Source organism: Manacus vitellinus, unplaced genomic scaffold (assembly GCF_001715985.3).
Source record: "Manacus vitellinus isolate BGI_N305 unplaced genomic scaffold, ASM171598v3 scaffold_42_pilon, whole genome shotgun sequence".
Taxonomy (NCBI): Eukaryota; Metazoa; Chordata; class Aves; order Passeriformes; family Pipridae; genus Manacus; species Manacus vitellinus.
In genome coordinates this window covers 100,403-117,185 of record NW_021940553.1, presented here as the reverse complement: position 1 = coordinate 117,185, position 16,783 = coordinate 100,403, and the positions used below count along the sequence as shown (strand labels likewise).

The following is a 16,783-nucleotide window of genomic DNA, read 5'->3' as shown; positions in this document are numbered from 1 at the left end:
TGTAATGATGAGAAAAACCACTCATTTTTCTCTGCTTTTCAGCTCCCTTGCTGTGCTGTTTGATATGATGTGATGCTTATCCTACCTGTGGTGAATTCATCACCTTTGTAGATTTCCTGAGCCGTTCCCACACGCGCTGGAGGAGCAGAGGAGAAGCAGGAAAATGATATTTGAAAATTGAGAACAAACAAACAAACAAACAAACAAGAAGCAGCATGGGAGGGCTTGGACTTGAAACCACTTCTATTTTTCAATTAACTCCATTATATTGATTTTTAAAGAGATTCCAGTGGTTCTTCAGTGCAGAAAGGGCTGCGCTGAATCCACAGAATATTGTCGCGAGGATGAATGTTCCATCTTAATTAGAACTAATTAATATGCTTCTGCTCGCCGTCTTTCTGTCTGGTTGAATCTACATAAATGGTAAAATTCTTGTGATAAGCCTTGCCTTGCACAGGGGATGGCTGGAAGTGCTCGGGCTCCCCGCCTTGGCACCACAGGTAGGAGCTGAGCCACGGATGAGGATGGAGCCTCATCCCTGCACCCTGCAGCTGCCTGATCCCGGCTCCCCGGGGCTGTGGTGGTGTTTCTCCGTGGAAACTGATAATCCACAGGACTGTAGCTACTTCCTTGAAGCGTTAGGACAGGAACTTCTGTACGTATTTTACAAAAGCGAGGGTCTAGCCTGTGTTTTGAAGCCGCGGTGGAGGCAGAGCAGAGGCAGTGTTGGGGCTGTATAAGCTGCTCAGGACTGGGGCGCTGTGCTGCCCGGTTGCTCTCACCGGAGGACCTTGTCCCAGATTGGAAAAGTCTTGGTTTTCAACCCTCCCATCGCTCCTTCCCAGTATTTCCCCCCTGAGGAAAAGGAGGGATAAGGCAGAGCCCAGCAGCAGAATGCTCTGGGAAGCAGTGGGGGGGTCCGGCTGAGCCGGGTGGGATGGGGAGAAGCTGTAGGTTGCTCCTCCCTGTGGGTCCCTCCCGTGCTTGGAGGTGGGTGGTCCAAGGACTGGGTTGTTCAGCAGGTGGAAGAAGGGAGGTGACATTCAGATACAGGGTGACACAAGAGGGGAGCACCACGAGGAGCGTGCTGCTGGCTGGTCACCACCAGGAACCCCACGCAGCAGCAGAGGGACTGAGGATGTGTCCAAAGTCTGAAGCACTCACTGAGTTTTTCGCAGGGAATTTTCTCCAACACGTTAGAAATGCCCAGGGAGGAAAATGTTTGGCTTGTTGCGACGTACAGATATTTGCAGTGTATTGCTCATGCATTTTGCACGGTGCACACACCCCCGAGGACTCAGATCCGTCTTGCTGTCAGAGAGGTATGAGCGGTGTTAGATCTGCGAGGAGAGTGGCATTCCTCTGCTGGGAAAGGGGAGAAGTCGCTCCAGCTACGAATCGCCCTGGATTACAGCCCTCAGAGTTTATTTTCTCAGGATTCTCCAGTAAATACCGGCGTCTCCTGTTGCTGGGGATAATTGCAGTAGCTGAGAAGTGGTGGTTTGATGCCTGGGGGCTTTTGTGCTGGTTCTGATTGAGCAGCGTTAGCAAAAATATAACGGGCGTTAAATGAAACTTCTCGGCTAATCAGCCTCCCTTACAACTTATGGTAAGAAGGCCAAAATTAAAATGTTCTTTTAGAAGCAAGCCCTTCGTGATTAAAAGCCTGACGACCCCGCACGTTTGGGAGTTGGCACAAAAACCTGCCCTGGGGGAAGAGGAGCGTGATAAACCTCGTGGTGTTTGTGGTGGTGCACTGCTCTGGTGTTTGGGTGGAGGGATGTATCCTGTAACATCCCAGGAGATGCCGTACAGCACAACTGCAGCTTTATTGCAGCTGAAAACAGCCTGTGAAACCAAATGGGTAGGGATGGAGTTTTTAACTTAGCTCTTATACGTGAGCTGTGTTCGTGCTGCTGTTGCATTTTGGCATTCTCCAAACGCCTCGTGGCATTTAAAGGCAATTCAGCTTTATAACTTAATTTTATTTTGCCGCTTCTGCTGCGTTTCAATCCACCTCCTTCTGCTCAGTGCACTTTACTTGACACGGAAAATGCCACTTGTGAATATTCCAGCGTTATCCCAGTGAAAGGGCCATGTCCACGTCCAGCCCCGGCGTGGCGGCTGCGCTCCCGGAGCTCGGGAGCGGCGGGGGCTGAGCCATCCCCTGGGATGCCAGTGTCGTTTACAGGCTTGAACACGTCCCCTTGGTTTCAGTGGGAGCTGCTTGGCACTCGTGGTGCATCTCCTGGGCGAGTTCAGGGCGGGAGGGACGTGGCCCAGAGGGACGACGGCGCTCGGTCTTGGCCCCGTGGATGCTGCTGAGAGCTCCTTTAAATCCAGGTCAGGCATCCCAACTGACCACCCTGCTGTGAGCAGAGCAGGATGGAGGATGAGGATCTGCCCCACCAGCAGGGTGACAAGGGAGGGAGGGGATTTATTAGACCAGGCTCAGTGCAAGCTTTCCTATCTCTGCACCAGCTAGATGTTCCCCAGAAGGGCTTTCCCACTTATCCCATGCCGTCTTATTTTCAGGAGTCTTGGCTAGGAGCCCTTGGCAGCTATGTTACCCACTCAGCAATGCTGTAAGACATCTGCTAGTCCAGGAGGCTTTCCTTCCACGTGGCACTGACGTTCCTCCCTAAATCTGTTTCTTTGACAATTCCCTTGTTTTCCTGCGTGGGTCTGTCCGCAGTTCCCAGGGCATGCAGGGTTCACTGCAGCAGCATCCTGAGGGCTCAGGTGGGGTAAACTCACCAGGCCTGTGTGTGAGAGGGTGGATCCAGCTGAGTGCATCCTCTGGGCTCTGCCCTCCTGGAGCCCCACGTGCTCCCTGTGCCACCTCTGCTTGGATCTTGTGTCCCTCCTGGGCTGAGCCGGTGGTGGCCGCTCTTGCCTGGGCTCCCCTGGGAGCTCCTGACCTTTAAAAATTCGTTTTCGGCGTCAGTGCTGGAAGTTGGATCCCTGGGAATTCAGCAGTACGTGGGTTGCTGTTGCCAGCAGTTTGGGTAGCCGTGGAAGGACTACAGATACAGGGCTGGCTAGAAATGGAATGAGATAAAGGTTGCAGACCGGTAACCTTGGGAAACTGAGCACTGTGCCTGGGGTCCTGAGCTGGGAAAGGCTTCCTTGGCACACTGCTGGGTTCTATCAGGGACCCAGGAAAGTACTTAAATAATGCGCTTAAATTCCAAAATGTCTCAGATGGGGGGATTGGGATTTATAGAATACATCTAAGTACTCTGAGGGTGACCTGGAATAACTTGTGCAGGTGTGATCTGCAAATCCACGCTACTGAAGCCATCTGTCCTTTGCAGAACATGCTTCAATACCATGGTGACAAAACAGCTTTGCCTCCTGGAGCACTGAAGTATCTCTGTCTCCAGGGGTGTATCTCATGTCTTTGCTTCCTGCGCAACAGACAACCAGCCCCCAGCCTGGCTCAGGTGCAGCACGGGCGTGCTGGGCAGGTTCTCCCGTGGGATCCGGTGCTGGGGCCATGGTGGGCAGTGGGGGCTGGCCGGGGAGGAGCTCTGCAACCTCTCCTTGCTGACCTCCTCCCTCTCTGCTCTTTCAGGGTTACCTCTCAGAAGGCTTGGTGACGAAGTGGTATCGCTCCCCCCGCCTCCTGCTCTCGCCCAACAACTACACCAAAGCCATCGACATGTGGGCGGCCGGCTGCATCCTGGCCGAGATGCTGACGGGAAGGATGCTCTTTGCTGGTAGGTTTATGGCTCCTGTTGATTCATTTTTTTGCTGCCTCCTTCCTTGCTGCCCAATTCTGAGGCTTTCTAGCAGGGCAGAGGGAATTCCCCCCCTCTCCTTGCCAGCCAAGGCATCGCTGCAGGGATCCTGCTCTTGGTTATTAGACGTGAGGGGTGTCTCCAGAACAAGCCTCACTTGTGCAGCCCCTGCTATTAGAGGGTCCCTTGGTTGGTGAGAACTTCCCTTAGGGATAGAGAATAGTCTGGTTTTCACTCTGGCTTCCTGTGTTTCCCTGGGAAGGCCACGTGTTGGGCTGGGTGTGATTGCACCCTGTGGGTGCCCGAGGCTGGTCGGGGTCGGCGGTGCCTCTGTGCCAAGCCTTGCCGGGCAGGGACTGCCTGCTGCCAAAAGGAAAACCTTAAACAAAGAGCAGTTCTGATGAAACAACAAAACCTTTTTCTGTTTCTGTGTTTCCAACGGAAAATAAGAGCTTTTTGTTGGGAGGAAGGATGCTAAAAAAAACAACAACATAGGGTGGCATAAAAGGACAGGACATAATGGTGCCCTGGCCCGAGAGTTTTGTACTCTGAGCCATGGATTCAAATCGTGATGGATTTCTTCAAGGTATTTCTTTTTTTTCAGTGTAGACATTTGAATGCCACTGCCCATTTTCAGCCATTTTCGGGATTTTCCTGTAAGCAGGTACTGGAGCTGTAAAGGTGCAGTGCAAGGAGAAGAAAGCAACAGAAGCGCAGCAAGAAGCTCGTGGTTACCACTGCAGCATTTGAAAACTCGACTCTGGTGCTCCTGAGCAGCAAAAAGTTATTTGATACAGTCCCAGAACTGCTACTGTCAGGAGCAGAGCTGTGCTTCCCAAGCTGGGACATGGTTCAGGGATGAAGCAGCTGCTCTCTGGCTGCTGAAGGAGCTGCTTCCCTGCCCGAGGTCTGCAGCAGTGCTCCCCCTCAGTTGTCTCTCTCCATCGCCCTTTAGGGTTCTGAATGACAAGGTTTAACACCTTTTTGTGAGCAGCTGTTTATTCGCAGGGTTGTGTAAATAAATGATCAGACCCATTAATAATGGAGAGGGGCTTTTTCTTCAGGAGTATTTCAGCACACCGCAGAGAGAGAGCTCCGCAGCCAGCGCCTGGTTGCAGCTGCTCTGCTGCTCCCTCCCCGCTCCTGCTTGCAGCTTCCATGTTTCTTTCGTGAGAGCTGAAAAATAAGCAGCCGGTGTAATTTTGAGAAGAGCGTTAAAATTGCCTCCCATTCCTACCTTCCTCTCGTCCTCAGTCTCCCCAAAGATTTCAAATCCAGGGGCTCCGGCTTTGACAATTACGCACCCAACCTGGCTGCTCCTGCTGCTTCCTCAGGATGTATTCCAGGAGCAGGGACACCTCCACGTGCCACTTGTCCTTGCAGGGCCTTTCCTGGTGTCGCTGGGAGATGCTGAACCCCAGGGCAGAAGTTACATTGGCTGGCACCACTGAGGTGTCCGAGCTGGTCTTTAAAGTTTGTTTCATGGTCAAGGCAAGAGGCAAAAATAGCCCCAGGTTGGGGTTCATCCGGCCTCTTATTTTCTGTCTGCCTCAGACAGAGATGGAGTGTGCCTTAGAAATACTTATGTGTCCAATAATGCTCATTAAGAGCATCTGGAGAACAAGCAGACTTGCCCATGCCTGGTGTTACACATGGCTGGAGGTGAGATCAATCCTGTCCTGCTGCCTGGGCAAGATGCCCCAGAGCAGCCAAGAACCTACTTTACGGGCTGGTTCCTGAGAGTCCACAGCAGGCTGGAGATGAGGAGATGGGATTTGGCAGATCACAGGCTGGGCTCAGCCAGGCCCATGCTGTGAGCATCCCTTCTTCTCTGCTTCCCAGCCCGGTGCAATCGCTTAATAAGCCCCCAGATGCTGGCAGGATACTCGGTTAATGGGTGGGGAATCAAAACCGAAGCTCAAAATACATATTCCTTTTTTTTTCGTTGCTTTAAAAATAGCCTGTAGAGTTGTTATGGGAAGGCCCTGGCCTTATGCCCTGTTTTCCCAGCCTCCTCCCATGCCAGTAAGTAAAGAAAGGCCAGGGTGGGAGCCTGGCAGCAGGCAGGATGACCGTGGTGTCCACCTTTCATCTGCTGCTGTCCAAAGAGCAGGAGAATAGAGGCCAGCCCCTGGGAACAGCTAAAATCCAACGACAGGGGTTCATCTTTGGTTTTGCTTTTCTCCTCTCTGCCTGGGAGAAGGAGTTTACCCCCAGCAGCCCCTGTCCCTGCAGGATGAGACTTTAGGAGAGTCCTGGGTCGCCAGCAAACACCCCGTGGGAAGTAACAGTGGTGTAGTTCTCAGAAAGCTGCAAACCTGCAGTAATTGCCTTCCACTGGATAAATGGTTTTCTGAGTGTGCGTCAGTGGCACAATTTAAATGGAGTGCTTAGCATAAATCAATATAATTAACTCAGTAGTCTATCTGGGGTGCTTAAGCAACGCAGGTAAATTAAGGTGATCGGTTATTAGGAATTAGACGTCACTCGCTGCTTCCATGCTCCCACACAAATTAATGAACAGTCAGCAAAGAGGGACCCCCAGCCCCCTCCCCAAGGCCTGTTCCCTGTGGTGGGAGGAGCAGCTTCAGGCTTGGCAGAGCCCTGGGAGGTCACGCAGCAAACTTGGTCATCCCAAAGCTTGCAGCAGCTAAAATCCAGACTGCAGATCCTTGGAGAGCTCCCCACGGCGAACAGCATGGAAAACAGGGAAGAGCATCCATAACTAAGCAGCTACAGCTCCCTCCAGTGACTTTTCCACCTTCTGCTGCTGGAGCTTATCTGAAAGCATCGTCAGTGGAAGCAGGAGTAAATAGGAGAGAAGGAGTAAAAAGGAGAACAAATCTGTCCTTGCAGATCTCCACGGGGTTTGCCAGTGGGGCTGTGCCAGAGCTAGAAGATGGCACAGGGACTTTCCCCATGGGATCAGGGCTTACTCACAGGGCTTGGGTGCTTCCCCAGGAGCTGGCTGCAAGCCTGGAGATGGGTTCCCTTTTCCAAGATGTGATGCAGAGCTGCTTGTTCTCTCCTCGGGTAACGGCAGCACATTGCGTTTGTTCTGCCTGTAGTTCATGTTTTTCTTTTCAGGAATTAATGCCTTCAGAAAAAGGTCCCTGGGAATTACATAAATAGAGGATAATGGAGGAGAATTGTGTTTCCAAGAGAGCCATAATTCAAGGCTTCCAGTGTTGCATTAGCAGCTTCTTTGTGTGACTGAACACGGTGCCTTTTGGCTGCCAGGTGCCCTTGGTGAGCAGTGGCTGGGTCTGCACTGAGGGAGCAGCCACCAAGCCTTTGTGACTTTCAATGCCCAGTAATTTTGGTCACAATGTGGGAATTAGCCTGACTAACAAGGTGTTGATTCCCCGGTAGTTATCTTTAGTTTCCCCTGGAGCCGTGCTGTGAGTCTCTAAGTGACCTAAAATGAGTTTTTCTGTGGGAAAGTGGATTTATTTTGCTAGGATTGATGTTGGAAGAATGTCCCTCTGCCTTTTGTGCTTTTCCTGTTGCTTTATCTTGTTCTGAGTAGTGGATGTGAGTGGATGTGTGGTGTGATGGTGACCAGCTGGGCTAATGTCAGCGTTGCTTTGGGGCTGCCTAAGTTCACTGCCATGTCCTGGCTCTGAGCTCTGCCTTTTGGGGGGAAAAGTGGGTAAAAGTGGTTGTGAGTGCATTGAACCAAACCTGGTTGGAGTGATGAGGCCGTGGCGGATGGAGAGACCCTTTCCCAAGGGTCTCATTCCATTCTCAATCGTTTCCTTGATGATTGGACCTGCCCTTGGCCAGGGTGGTTGTGTTTGGGTCAGCTCCATGGGTGTGAGTCTGGAAACCTCCTACAGACCCACAGGGAGCTCTGGGTTGGGGAGGGGAACCCCTGTGAGGTGCCAGGGACCTCCAGAGGACAGGGTTGCCTCAGGGCAAGTGGTCTCCACCATCCCCTGTGAGTTGGCCTCTCCACCCTCCTGACTGGAAGTGCTGTGCCACAGATAAGCCTGACTCCTCTTGCTGTGGATCAGCTGGGCATTACCTGCCAGTGAAGCCACCTGAAATCCATGACTTGGGACAGCAGGGACTCGGTAGCCCAGAAACCCCCATGGGTTTGCCTGCCTCAGCTAGCTCGCTGCCTAAATGGCTAGTCCTGCTTCTAATGGCAGAATATTCATAACTGGCTTTCCTGGCAGGCAGAAAATCAATAGTGCGACTCCGTGCTTCTACCAGGCTGCTTCTCTGCACACGTAGGGGGCTGGAAATCAGCCACGGAGCCCTTGGTCCCAGCCAGTGGTGTGCTGAGGGATGGGATTAGCACCCGGCACCGCTGCTCCTCCCCTCTCGCTGGCTGGTGACCAGTCCTGAGCGGGGGCTTGGGGGAGTGGGCATGAACACATCCCGAAAGAAAGGGGTTGAAAATACATAATTGCACACGCAGAAGTTGTGGGGACTATCCCCATCAGAGCCACGACTTGGTGCCCAGCAGCCAGCAGGAGCGGGTCAGGAAACGCCTTTCCCATCAGGACAGCACAGAGGCAACAGGCAGTTGTGTTCCTTTAAAGGTGAACCAATTCTTTGGGACCCCTGGAGCTGATCACACTTTTTTCCTCCCCTGATTTGCCTCCTGTGTCTCATCTTCCCTGCCTGTTTTCTGCCCGTTCAGGGGGCCACGAGCTGGAGCAGATGCAACTCATTCTGGAGACAATCCCCGTCATCCACCAGGAGGACAAAGAGGAGCTGCTCAAGGTGATGCCCATGTTCATCAACAGCACGTGGGAAGTGAGGAAGCCGCTGAGGAAGCTGCTGCCCGAGGTGGACAGTGAAGGTACAGTGGTGCCCGCTGCCTTTGGCAGTGTCCTTCTCCTGGGGCTTCCCCTGGCTGTTGTGTTCTCAGGCCTGCTTCCTCAGGCTCCCACAGGAATTGCCCTCAAAGGGCAAGTGCGTGAACGCTGGTGGAGAGGATTCAGATACTGGCAGTTGCTCCTGTAGGTCACCCATCCCATTGCTGTCCCCTCACAGAGCCTCCAGGTCCTGCTGACCATCCCGCCAGGGGAGGTGGGGGCTGCAGGACGGCACTCAGGACGCTGTAGCTTGCTCAAAGGTCGCTCCTAAGGGTGAAATAGTCTTCCAAGACAATTCCAAGGTGCCTGTCTGCCTTCCTGTGCCTCTCCTTAGGCTGTAAGCAGGGCCTCAAGCCCTGTTTGTCTCCTTCCTGTGGTTTTTGCATGAGCACAGTTGCACAGTACAGGAAGACACATTGTTTTACCTCACCTGTGTCCCAACACCGTGAGGTGGTTGCTACAGGAACATTGTCCACGTGCTCTCCTGAGCTCCTTCTAAGGTTAAACTAGCAACCTGCTAGTTTTGGGAAGACGTCAAGACCAAGCCCAGCTTACGTTTGCTGGCGTTAACTCTTCAATATAAGACATCCAGTGGTCTTGGCAACACGATATCCGTCGGCCCAGGGTGCCCAGGGACCACGTCAGCCTCCGGCACGCAGGGACAGATTTATTCCCTGCCATTACTGCGGGAAGAAAGGTCACCTGCGCCCCTCACATAATTCACGGTCGTTTTCCCGCCTCCCTGACCCGCAGTATATCGTAACACACAAATTGTAATGTGTCGTTCCACCACGCTTCGTGCCCACAGCCAGTGACCTTATGGAGCTATTGATTCCCTCCCACTTAATTAGCCCGAGTGATGAAATAATCTCGCGGGAGACAATCGGAAACTGGTTAATGTTTAAGCACTGAGGGGGTAGGTAGGGCTGCCCTTTCTGCCGAGTGACTTTGCCCCTGAAGGAAACTGTCCCGCTCACGCAGTTACACCTTTAGTGGGGGATGTTTCTGAGGGTGCAGGATGAAGCTGTAACTGGAGAAAGGCATATTGCCGTTTGTGCTGTCTGAACTCAGAGGGACTTTGCCGTGAAAGAATCAGCTGGATTAAGCAACAACTCAAGTGGCAGGATTTTGTCTTTTCACGTAGCCTCGAAGAGTCACGAAGAGTCACCAAAGAAATCACAACAAGCCCCCTGCGTTTAGATTTAATTCTAGCCACTTTAATTGCGCTGAAATTTTCCTCCTCCGTCACTGTAGAAAGAGTTCATGCACTACAGTCTTTCTAAAATAATTTCTGTCATGCAGAATTCTTTAAATATTAATGTGTAAAATATACTTACAGCGTTGGTCATGCTGAAGGCTTTTAAAAATTGCAGTAAATCCAATCCACTTCAAGCTGCGTGCAAAGATGTGAAACCAGTTGCCCGGAGCGCGGCGTGCCTGTCGGATGGATCCGGGAGCGTGGAATCAAATCCCGACGCCACCCAAAGGCCTTTTTTTGGGGTGTGATTTAGCGTTCTGCTCGGGATGACAGCGCTGGGTGTAACCCACACTCGCCGTCCCGTGGAGGCGTGACGGTGCTCTCACAGTCACCTCTCCTGCCTCGCCGCAGGAGGGGACACCCCGGGGGGTGCAGGATTGCTCCCTGCGGATCCCGTGGCGGGTGAGATGGATGCAGCAAGGACAGGAGTGCCTGGTGTGGGTGCACTTGGGGTGTGGCCTTTAATTCCTCCCTGACTTTGAGGCGATTTGTTATGGGGGGTTCCACGAGACTCGCCCCGGGAAGGGCGCTGTCACCGCTTCAGGGGAATTAGTGAGCTGGTTTCTCTGTGCTCCACAGCCATTGATTTTCTGGAGAAGATACTGACCTTTAACCCCATGGATCGATTAACGGCCGAGATGGGCCTGCAGCACCCCTACATGAGTCAGTATTCCTGCCCTGAGGACGAGCCCGTGTCCCAGCACCCGTTCCGGATTGAGGACGAGATTGATGACATTCTGCTGATGGAAGCCAACCAGAGCCAGATGTCCAACTGGGACAGGTGAGGTACCCAAGGGTGGGCCAGAGACCAGATGCTGGCTTAAATTCTTGAGGCAGAACTTGACTGGTGAGTCCCTGATCTGCCCTTGCCCGGGTTCCATCACACGTGTTCCAGATCCATGAAAGGCACCTGTGTTTCCTTCTTTACGCCGCATTGTGATTCTGGCCCGAGCTGGCCAAACCTCACCAAACCCAACAAGAGGTTCATCACTGATTTCCTCAGGGAGCAGGTGTTGAGCCTGCACGTCCCAGTTACTGTGTACCTTTCTGCTTTTGGGTTTTATTCACAGCCTGTATTGTCACTTGAGTTTAAGTGGCTCTGCGGCCCTTCCCTCTGTCCTCTTTTCCTGTAGAGCAGGTTACACAATAATGTAATTCTTTTACCTTTTTGGGGACAGGGCCTGGTTTGGAGCACTGTATTTATCACTTTTTAAGGTGCCTGAGCACCAGAGACCATAGATCTGGTGGTCTTGTAAAAAGTCCTTAGTTGTGTTGACGTTTAAATGGTTTGCTGAAAGCCGTGCTGGAAGTTTAGAGCAGATCAAAGCTTTGAGCTGAGGTCTCTAATGTCCTAGATGATTACCCCAGTTACTGGTCCTGTCCCAGTACTGGAGCAGGTAGGACAAAATAAGCAGCTAGGAATTAACTAGGTTCATTTTTCTGTAGAGTTCCTTCCAGCAGAGCGGGATGAGCTGGCTGGGGATGTCTGCAGCTTGGTTCCTCTCTGCATAGCAATTTAATCTCCTTGCCTTCTTAATACACTGTATTTCACCAGCACTGAAAAAATTACCTAAAGAAATCCCTTGCCTTCACTATTATTAATCTCTTTGCCTGAGTGAGCAAGTGCCAGAGTGGAGGCTGCGGGGGACAACCAGGTCAGTTAGGTGAAGAGGAAAGATGGAAGCTTTCCTCAGGATACCTGTCTTCAGTATGTCCCCATAGCTCCAGCACTCCTGTCAGTTATAGTCCCCAAAGCAGCAAATCGGTTGGTGGAGGTCACCTTGTCACCTTTTTATCTCTTGGCTTTCTCGGTTTGACAGAGGAAGCTGGGACTTAGAGTGTCCTGCCACCCAGCTGGACACATCTGCTGCGGGGCTGTAAAGTTTGCAAAACAAGCCGAGCGTTTTGGAGACAAGAAGTGATTTTGCCTGTGTGTTGTGGGGCACCTGAAGAGAGTTTCGTTGCCGTGACAGAGCCCCAGTGCCTGGGGTAACAAGTTCTTTTAAAGGCAGCTCAGTTAGGAAACAGTAAATTAGATGTCACTTTGAAAAACCACGGCTAAGAATGGGTGTTGTCAGGTAATTGCAATCGAGGGAGTTAAACTGATTTGAGAAGTTATCACTTAGCAAGGTGGCCCTTCAGGGATGCTCTTGGTTCCTGATGTCAGAATAAACTGGTTATATCCAGTCTCAGTGGGGACCAACAAGGAGCCCTCACACCATGGTACTTGTGGGCCTGAGGGACAGTTTGATCACTGGTGTTGTTGATTGTGTTTTAATCCCAAGTGGAGGGAAGGTGATGAAGGGCTAAAGGAAGGGGCCAGTTGGTTTGGTTGTTGGGCTTTTATTCCAGCTCCTGGTCCCATCTCAGATGAGTAGATTACTCACCCCACTGGCTTTTTAACACACAAGAGAAAGGTCTCTAATATCAATAAGACATTAGAGATCTGTAGGTAAGTGGTAAATCAGCGAGCAAAAGGCAGAACTACCAGCAGCAGCTGATACTGGTTTGAGCACTGCTGTTTCCAACGGAGCCACTGTCTGTGTGTCTTTCACAGGTATCACATAAGCCTCTCCTCTGATTTGGACTGGAGACACGACAAACACCACGAGATGGATGAGGTTCAGCGGGACCCCCGGGCAGGGTCTGAATCCACCGCTGAGGAAGCACAGGTCGATCCACGGAAATACTCACAGAGCAGCTCAGAGAGGTTCTTGGAGCTGTCCCACTCGTCCATGGACCGAGTGTTTGATGCAGATTGTGGGAAATCGTGCGATTACAAAGTGGGGTCACCCTCCTACTTGGACAAATTGCTGTGGAGGGACAGTAAACCCCATCACTACTCAGAGCCCAAGCTAATCCTAGATCTATCCCACTGGAAAAGAGCAACCATAGCACCTGCAGCTGAGCTGTCGCTGGAAGAAGAACCATCCAACCTCTTCCTGGAGATTGCTCAGTGGGTGAAGAGCACGCAGGTGGGGCTGGAGTGTCCCAGCTCCCTTCCCGAGATCCAGGAGCGGAGCCTGCCCTCTTCCCCTCACCGCCTCCGCAAGGAGCCCGCCGAGGTGAGCAGGGAGGCGGACCCCGAGTTTGACCTGGACGTCTTCATCTCCAGGGCGCTGAAGCTTTGCACAAAACCCGAGGATCTTCCAGACAACAAGCTCAACGAGATCAACGGGGCCTGCATCTCCGAGCACCCCGGGGAGATGGTGCAGGCAGAGGTGTACCAGAAGGAGCGGTGGTGAGGGGAACCCCGCTGCACCTCCCTCTCCCTCTCGGGCGGTGTGGCCACTGCCCGGGGCTGAGTGGCTCCCCCCTGTCATTGACCATCCGCTTTTCACGCTGTACCAAATGCCTTTTTTTTTCGGGAAAAAGGTGAGCACAAACCACACGCCCCTCTTGATGCCTTCCGAGGGAGTCAGGAGGTGTGAATGAAATACTGAGTTTCTTATACTGCCTTAACACTCTTGCCTTGCAATCTCTGGGACCTGTTTGAAGCTTAAGTGTACAGGGGGAAAAAAAAATGAACAGTACGTGGTAGGTTTACACAAACAGAAGTCAAGTCAACTTCTTTACCCTTCTTTTTCTATAGCAACTTAAAATGACGAGGACAAAGATTTTCAGTGTGGTCAGATAACGTCGTGGTTTGACAGGTTCCCAAAACAACAAACTCTGAACTCCTCTGAGGCACCTACAGGTACACAGAGAAGTGGTGCCAGGCAGTGTCGATGGCTGGCTGTCAGTCAGCAGAGAATGGAACTAGAGGTAGAGTTTGGCCATCAGACTGAAAATAACTCTTCGAGGATGTTAACGGGGAAGAAATTTGACCTACAAAATGTGGGCCACTTGGGGATTTGTTTTATTTTTTTTTTTTCTGACAGGAAGACAAAATCTTTGCTGGGCGCGTTGTCCTGGTTTGGTTTCTCGCACCTAAAATTTTCCCTTGTGGTGCACGGGGTGGAGCACCGTATGATGCACTTCAGTGTAACAACCCGGTGCTGCGAGTCCTGCCTCGGGCATCTGCCCAGCAGACCAGCAAATCCCAGCAGAAAGGGCTGGGCAGGAGCTGAGAGCCAGAAACAGGGTGTCCCGTGGCGTGATGCTGCCTGGCACCACCAGCTACACGCGCTCAGCGAGGGCACCCACCTTTCCTGTTAAAAGAGGAATTAAAGTACCACTGTTTTACCTTCTGACAAAGGAAGGAAGGAAAGAACAGTTCCTGTGGCACTGGAGTCATCGCTGGCCACTTGGCTTACAGCTTCTTTGGGAGATGCTTGTGTTAGCAGGCAACCGAGCGTGGTGTGTAAATAGACAAAAGACAACAACTGATCTACTGTAACTTCTGTTTTCATCCACACTTCCGAGCACCTTAATTATTAATCGGCTAACAAGAGTTTGTACATGGAAGAAATGTTCTATACTTATATTTAACCAAACTCGGCGGGTTTTTTTTAGGTGGAAAAAATCTGTAAATAGCGCGATAAAAGCCGACCTCTGCTTTCCTTGCCGTTGTGCTGCCGTGCTGCTCAGCCCAGTGGCACTGCTTCCGTTCGTAAAAGAGGAACTACTGTACTTAGGAACTCCGAGGCCCATATGTAACTGCTCCTGTTACAAATTATTTCCACCCTCTTAGCAAGTAATCTACTAAATACTCCGAGATGTGAAGAAAGCTCATGTGAGGTCAGATAACTAACAGCAGCATTTACTGTGTTAACCCTGGTTTCTCGTCCTGGTGGGGTGGGGTGCAGGCTTAGCTGCAGGAGAGCTTGTGTTGGGCCTTGACAAGCCTGAAAACATCTTCCTACTGTGAAGAGCTCACCTTGGGGTGATGGAAATGCCATTCCTCCAGCTGATTAGCAGCATAGGTGCGAAGGCTCCCAGCTGCACGGATGGGATGGGGTGGAGATCCTGGGAAACAGGTGGAGAAGGCATTTGGAAGGCAGAGCAGTTTGTCTCTGGTCTTTGCTTTGAGCATTTGCGTGTCCCCCAGAGTGGTTTAGAAAGGGGAGACGAAGGAGAAAAGAGGGTTTTCAGTGTGTCTCAGATAATTGATATACCTCAGCTAAAGCTCAGCACTTTTACTGGTGGTGGGAGAAATTCAGACACCAAGAAGCATCGACCTGTGCGTTGGAGCGGATCCCAGCCCACGGCTCGCTGCCCGTGGTCCCTCTCAGCTCTGCTGTGCACCCAGCAGCAGCCAGCAAAGGCTGGGAACGGGGCTGCCGGGCTCCAGTGAGTGTGTGCCGAGGGAGGAGGAGGTGGCAGCAGCCACAGTTGTGCCCCACCACTCTCTGGTGCCACCCGGGAGAGGAGCTGACGACGCCCCATCCTCTGGTGGGAGACGCACCAGCGCCGCGGCGGCGTCAGCGGGGAATCGGGTGTCTGGGAGCCAGTGGAGTTTGAACCCGGAGGGTCAAAGATCCAGCAGCGTGAGAGCCGGCTTTTAAAACTCTCTTCTGACAGATTCGACAACTGTTTTTGCTGCCGTTGGGTTGAGCAGGGAGACGCGCTGACACGAGGAGTCGTCAGCGGCCAAACCGCGCCAGCGTTTCCCTCGGCGTCGGCCGCCACGTCCTCCCAAACCAGAAGCCATTTTCCGCGGGTTGCTATGTCTTCACCAGGGGCCTACGGGAACTGTTTACTGTGGCCATGAAAGAAACAGTTCTGCTCTTGAATACTGTCTTGAGGGCCCACAGTTAAAGTGTAACATTAACTTCTCCAGGAAGCAAACGGAGCGTGTTGCCGCCACTCCAGATTTTCCATGTCGCTTCATGAACTGTTATTTAATGTTGTTCTAAAACCTCAGCGTCACATGCTGGGAAAAGGGGATAAGAGAGATGGCTTTAATTTGTTACCTGAGTGTGCTCAGCTATCACAAGCCAGATCTGTTTTTCATCTATAACAATAAAATGTAAGGCCTGAGCCTTCCTTGCGTGGCAGCGTGTAAATTATTTCGCTTACCGTGAGGCTTGAAATGTTTATTCCAGTTGCTGGTGTATTATGTTTCTTTTTACAGGTCACAGTGTTCATTTAGGTTGGAAAAGACCTCACAGAACGGTCACAAACACCACCTGCACTGCATGAATATTTGCATGCTGGGGTTATTTGGTGTTGGGTTGCTTTTCACCCGGTTTTGCTCTGCCTGAGGGCTCGGGATCAGGGGGAGGGAACTGAGACCTTGTCACCAATGTGGTGACTTCTGCAAAGTGCTGCTTCTTGCAGTTCGAGGAGTCATTCCAGTGCAAGATTGCCCATCAGGTATTTCAATAAAAGTGCAGGTGGTACTTCCTAAAAGGTAAAAAAAAAAGGAGCACTGCTGTCGTTAATGGTATGGTCTGTTGGGTCACGGAGGCCACGTGGCACTGGGATGGGTGGACACCCTGGATTGAGAGATGTGGGTCCCAGCCCTTGTGGCCAGCCTTTTACAGGGTTTTATTGGAAAGAGAACTAGAGGGAGCAAAAAACACCCTCCCTGAACCTGTGGGAGATGCTCGTGGTGGCCTCCGTGTAAGGATCTGTCCTTCCACCACAGAAGCTGCAAGCTGGGGCTTGGGAATCCGTCGGGGAGATGATTTAGGAGCTCCTTCAAATGTCAAAATGATGCCTCCGATGGTTCTGCTGCTGATTGTTCTTCCCCAGTCACAAATATGTGACTATTTTTACTGCAGTTTATTTTTAATCATGTTGGGATTCAGCAGCTGCTACACCGTCACAGAGCTGCACTAACCAGATCTTCAGAGGTTTACCATTAGAGTAATGAGAAAATCAACTTCAGCTTGCCTTCAAAGGGGCTTTAGGGACGTCCTGGGAAGTCTTTCCTATGCAGATCTCCCCTGGATCCCAGCGTAAAACCACGACATAGTGAATCTTACAAGCGGACTTGTTGGGGACTGGACTGGGAGTGATCAATTCTGTCCCTCTGAGCAGTTTCATTCCACCATCCACAGTTTTTT

General features: G+C 51.7%; 1 protein-coding gene across 3 annotated transcripts in view; it reads left to right on the top strand.

Annotated features, from left to right (window-relative positions):
- MAPK4 (mitogen-activated protein kinase 4) overlaps positions 1 to 15,752 on the top strand; it is a 43,659-nt gene extending 27,907 nt beyond the window's left edge. For 2 of the 3 annotated variants that reach the window (XM_008928608.4, XM_018078799.3), the window contains 4 exons: positions 3,578 to 3,722; positions 8,395 to 8,556; positions 10,410 to 10,611; positions 12,388 to 15,752. In XM_008928608.4, the coding sequence (XP_008926856.1) occupies positions 3,578 to 3,722; positions 8,395 to 8,556; positions 10,410 to 10,611; positions 12,388 to 13,075 (1,197 nt within the window). In that variant the 3' untranslated portion in view covers positions 13,076 to 15,752. Of the gene's footprint in view, positions 1 to 3,577; positions 3,723 to 4,347; positions 4,448 to 8,394; positions 8,557 to 10,409; positions 10,612 to 12,387 lie in introns of those variants that run through there. The other variant, XM_018078800.2, reaches the window with a different exon arrangement.
- Positions 15,753 to 16,783: the final 1,031 nt, after the last annotated feature.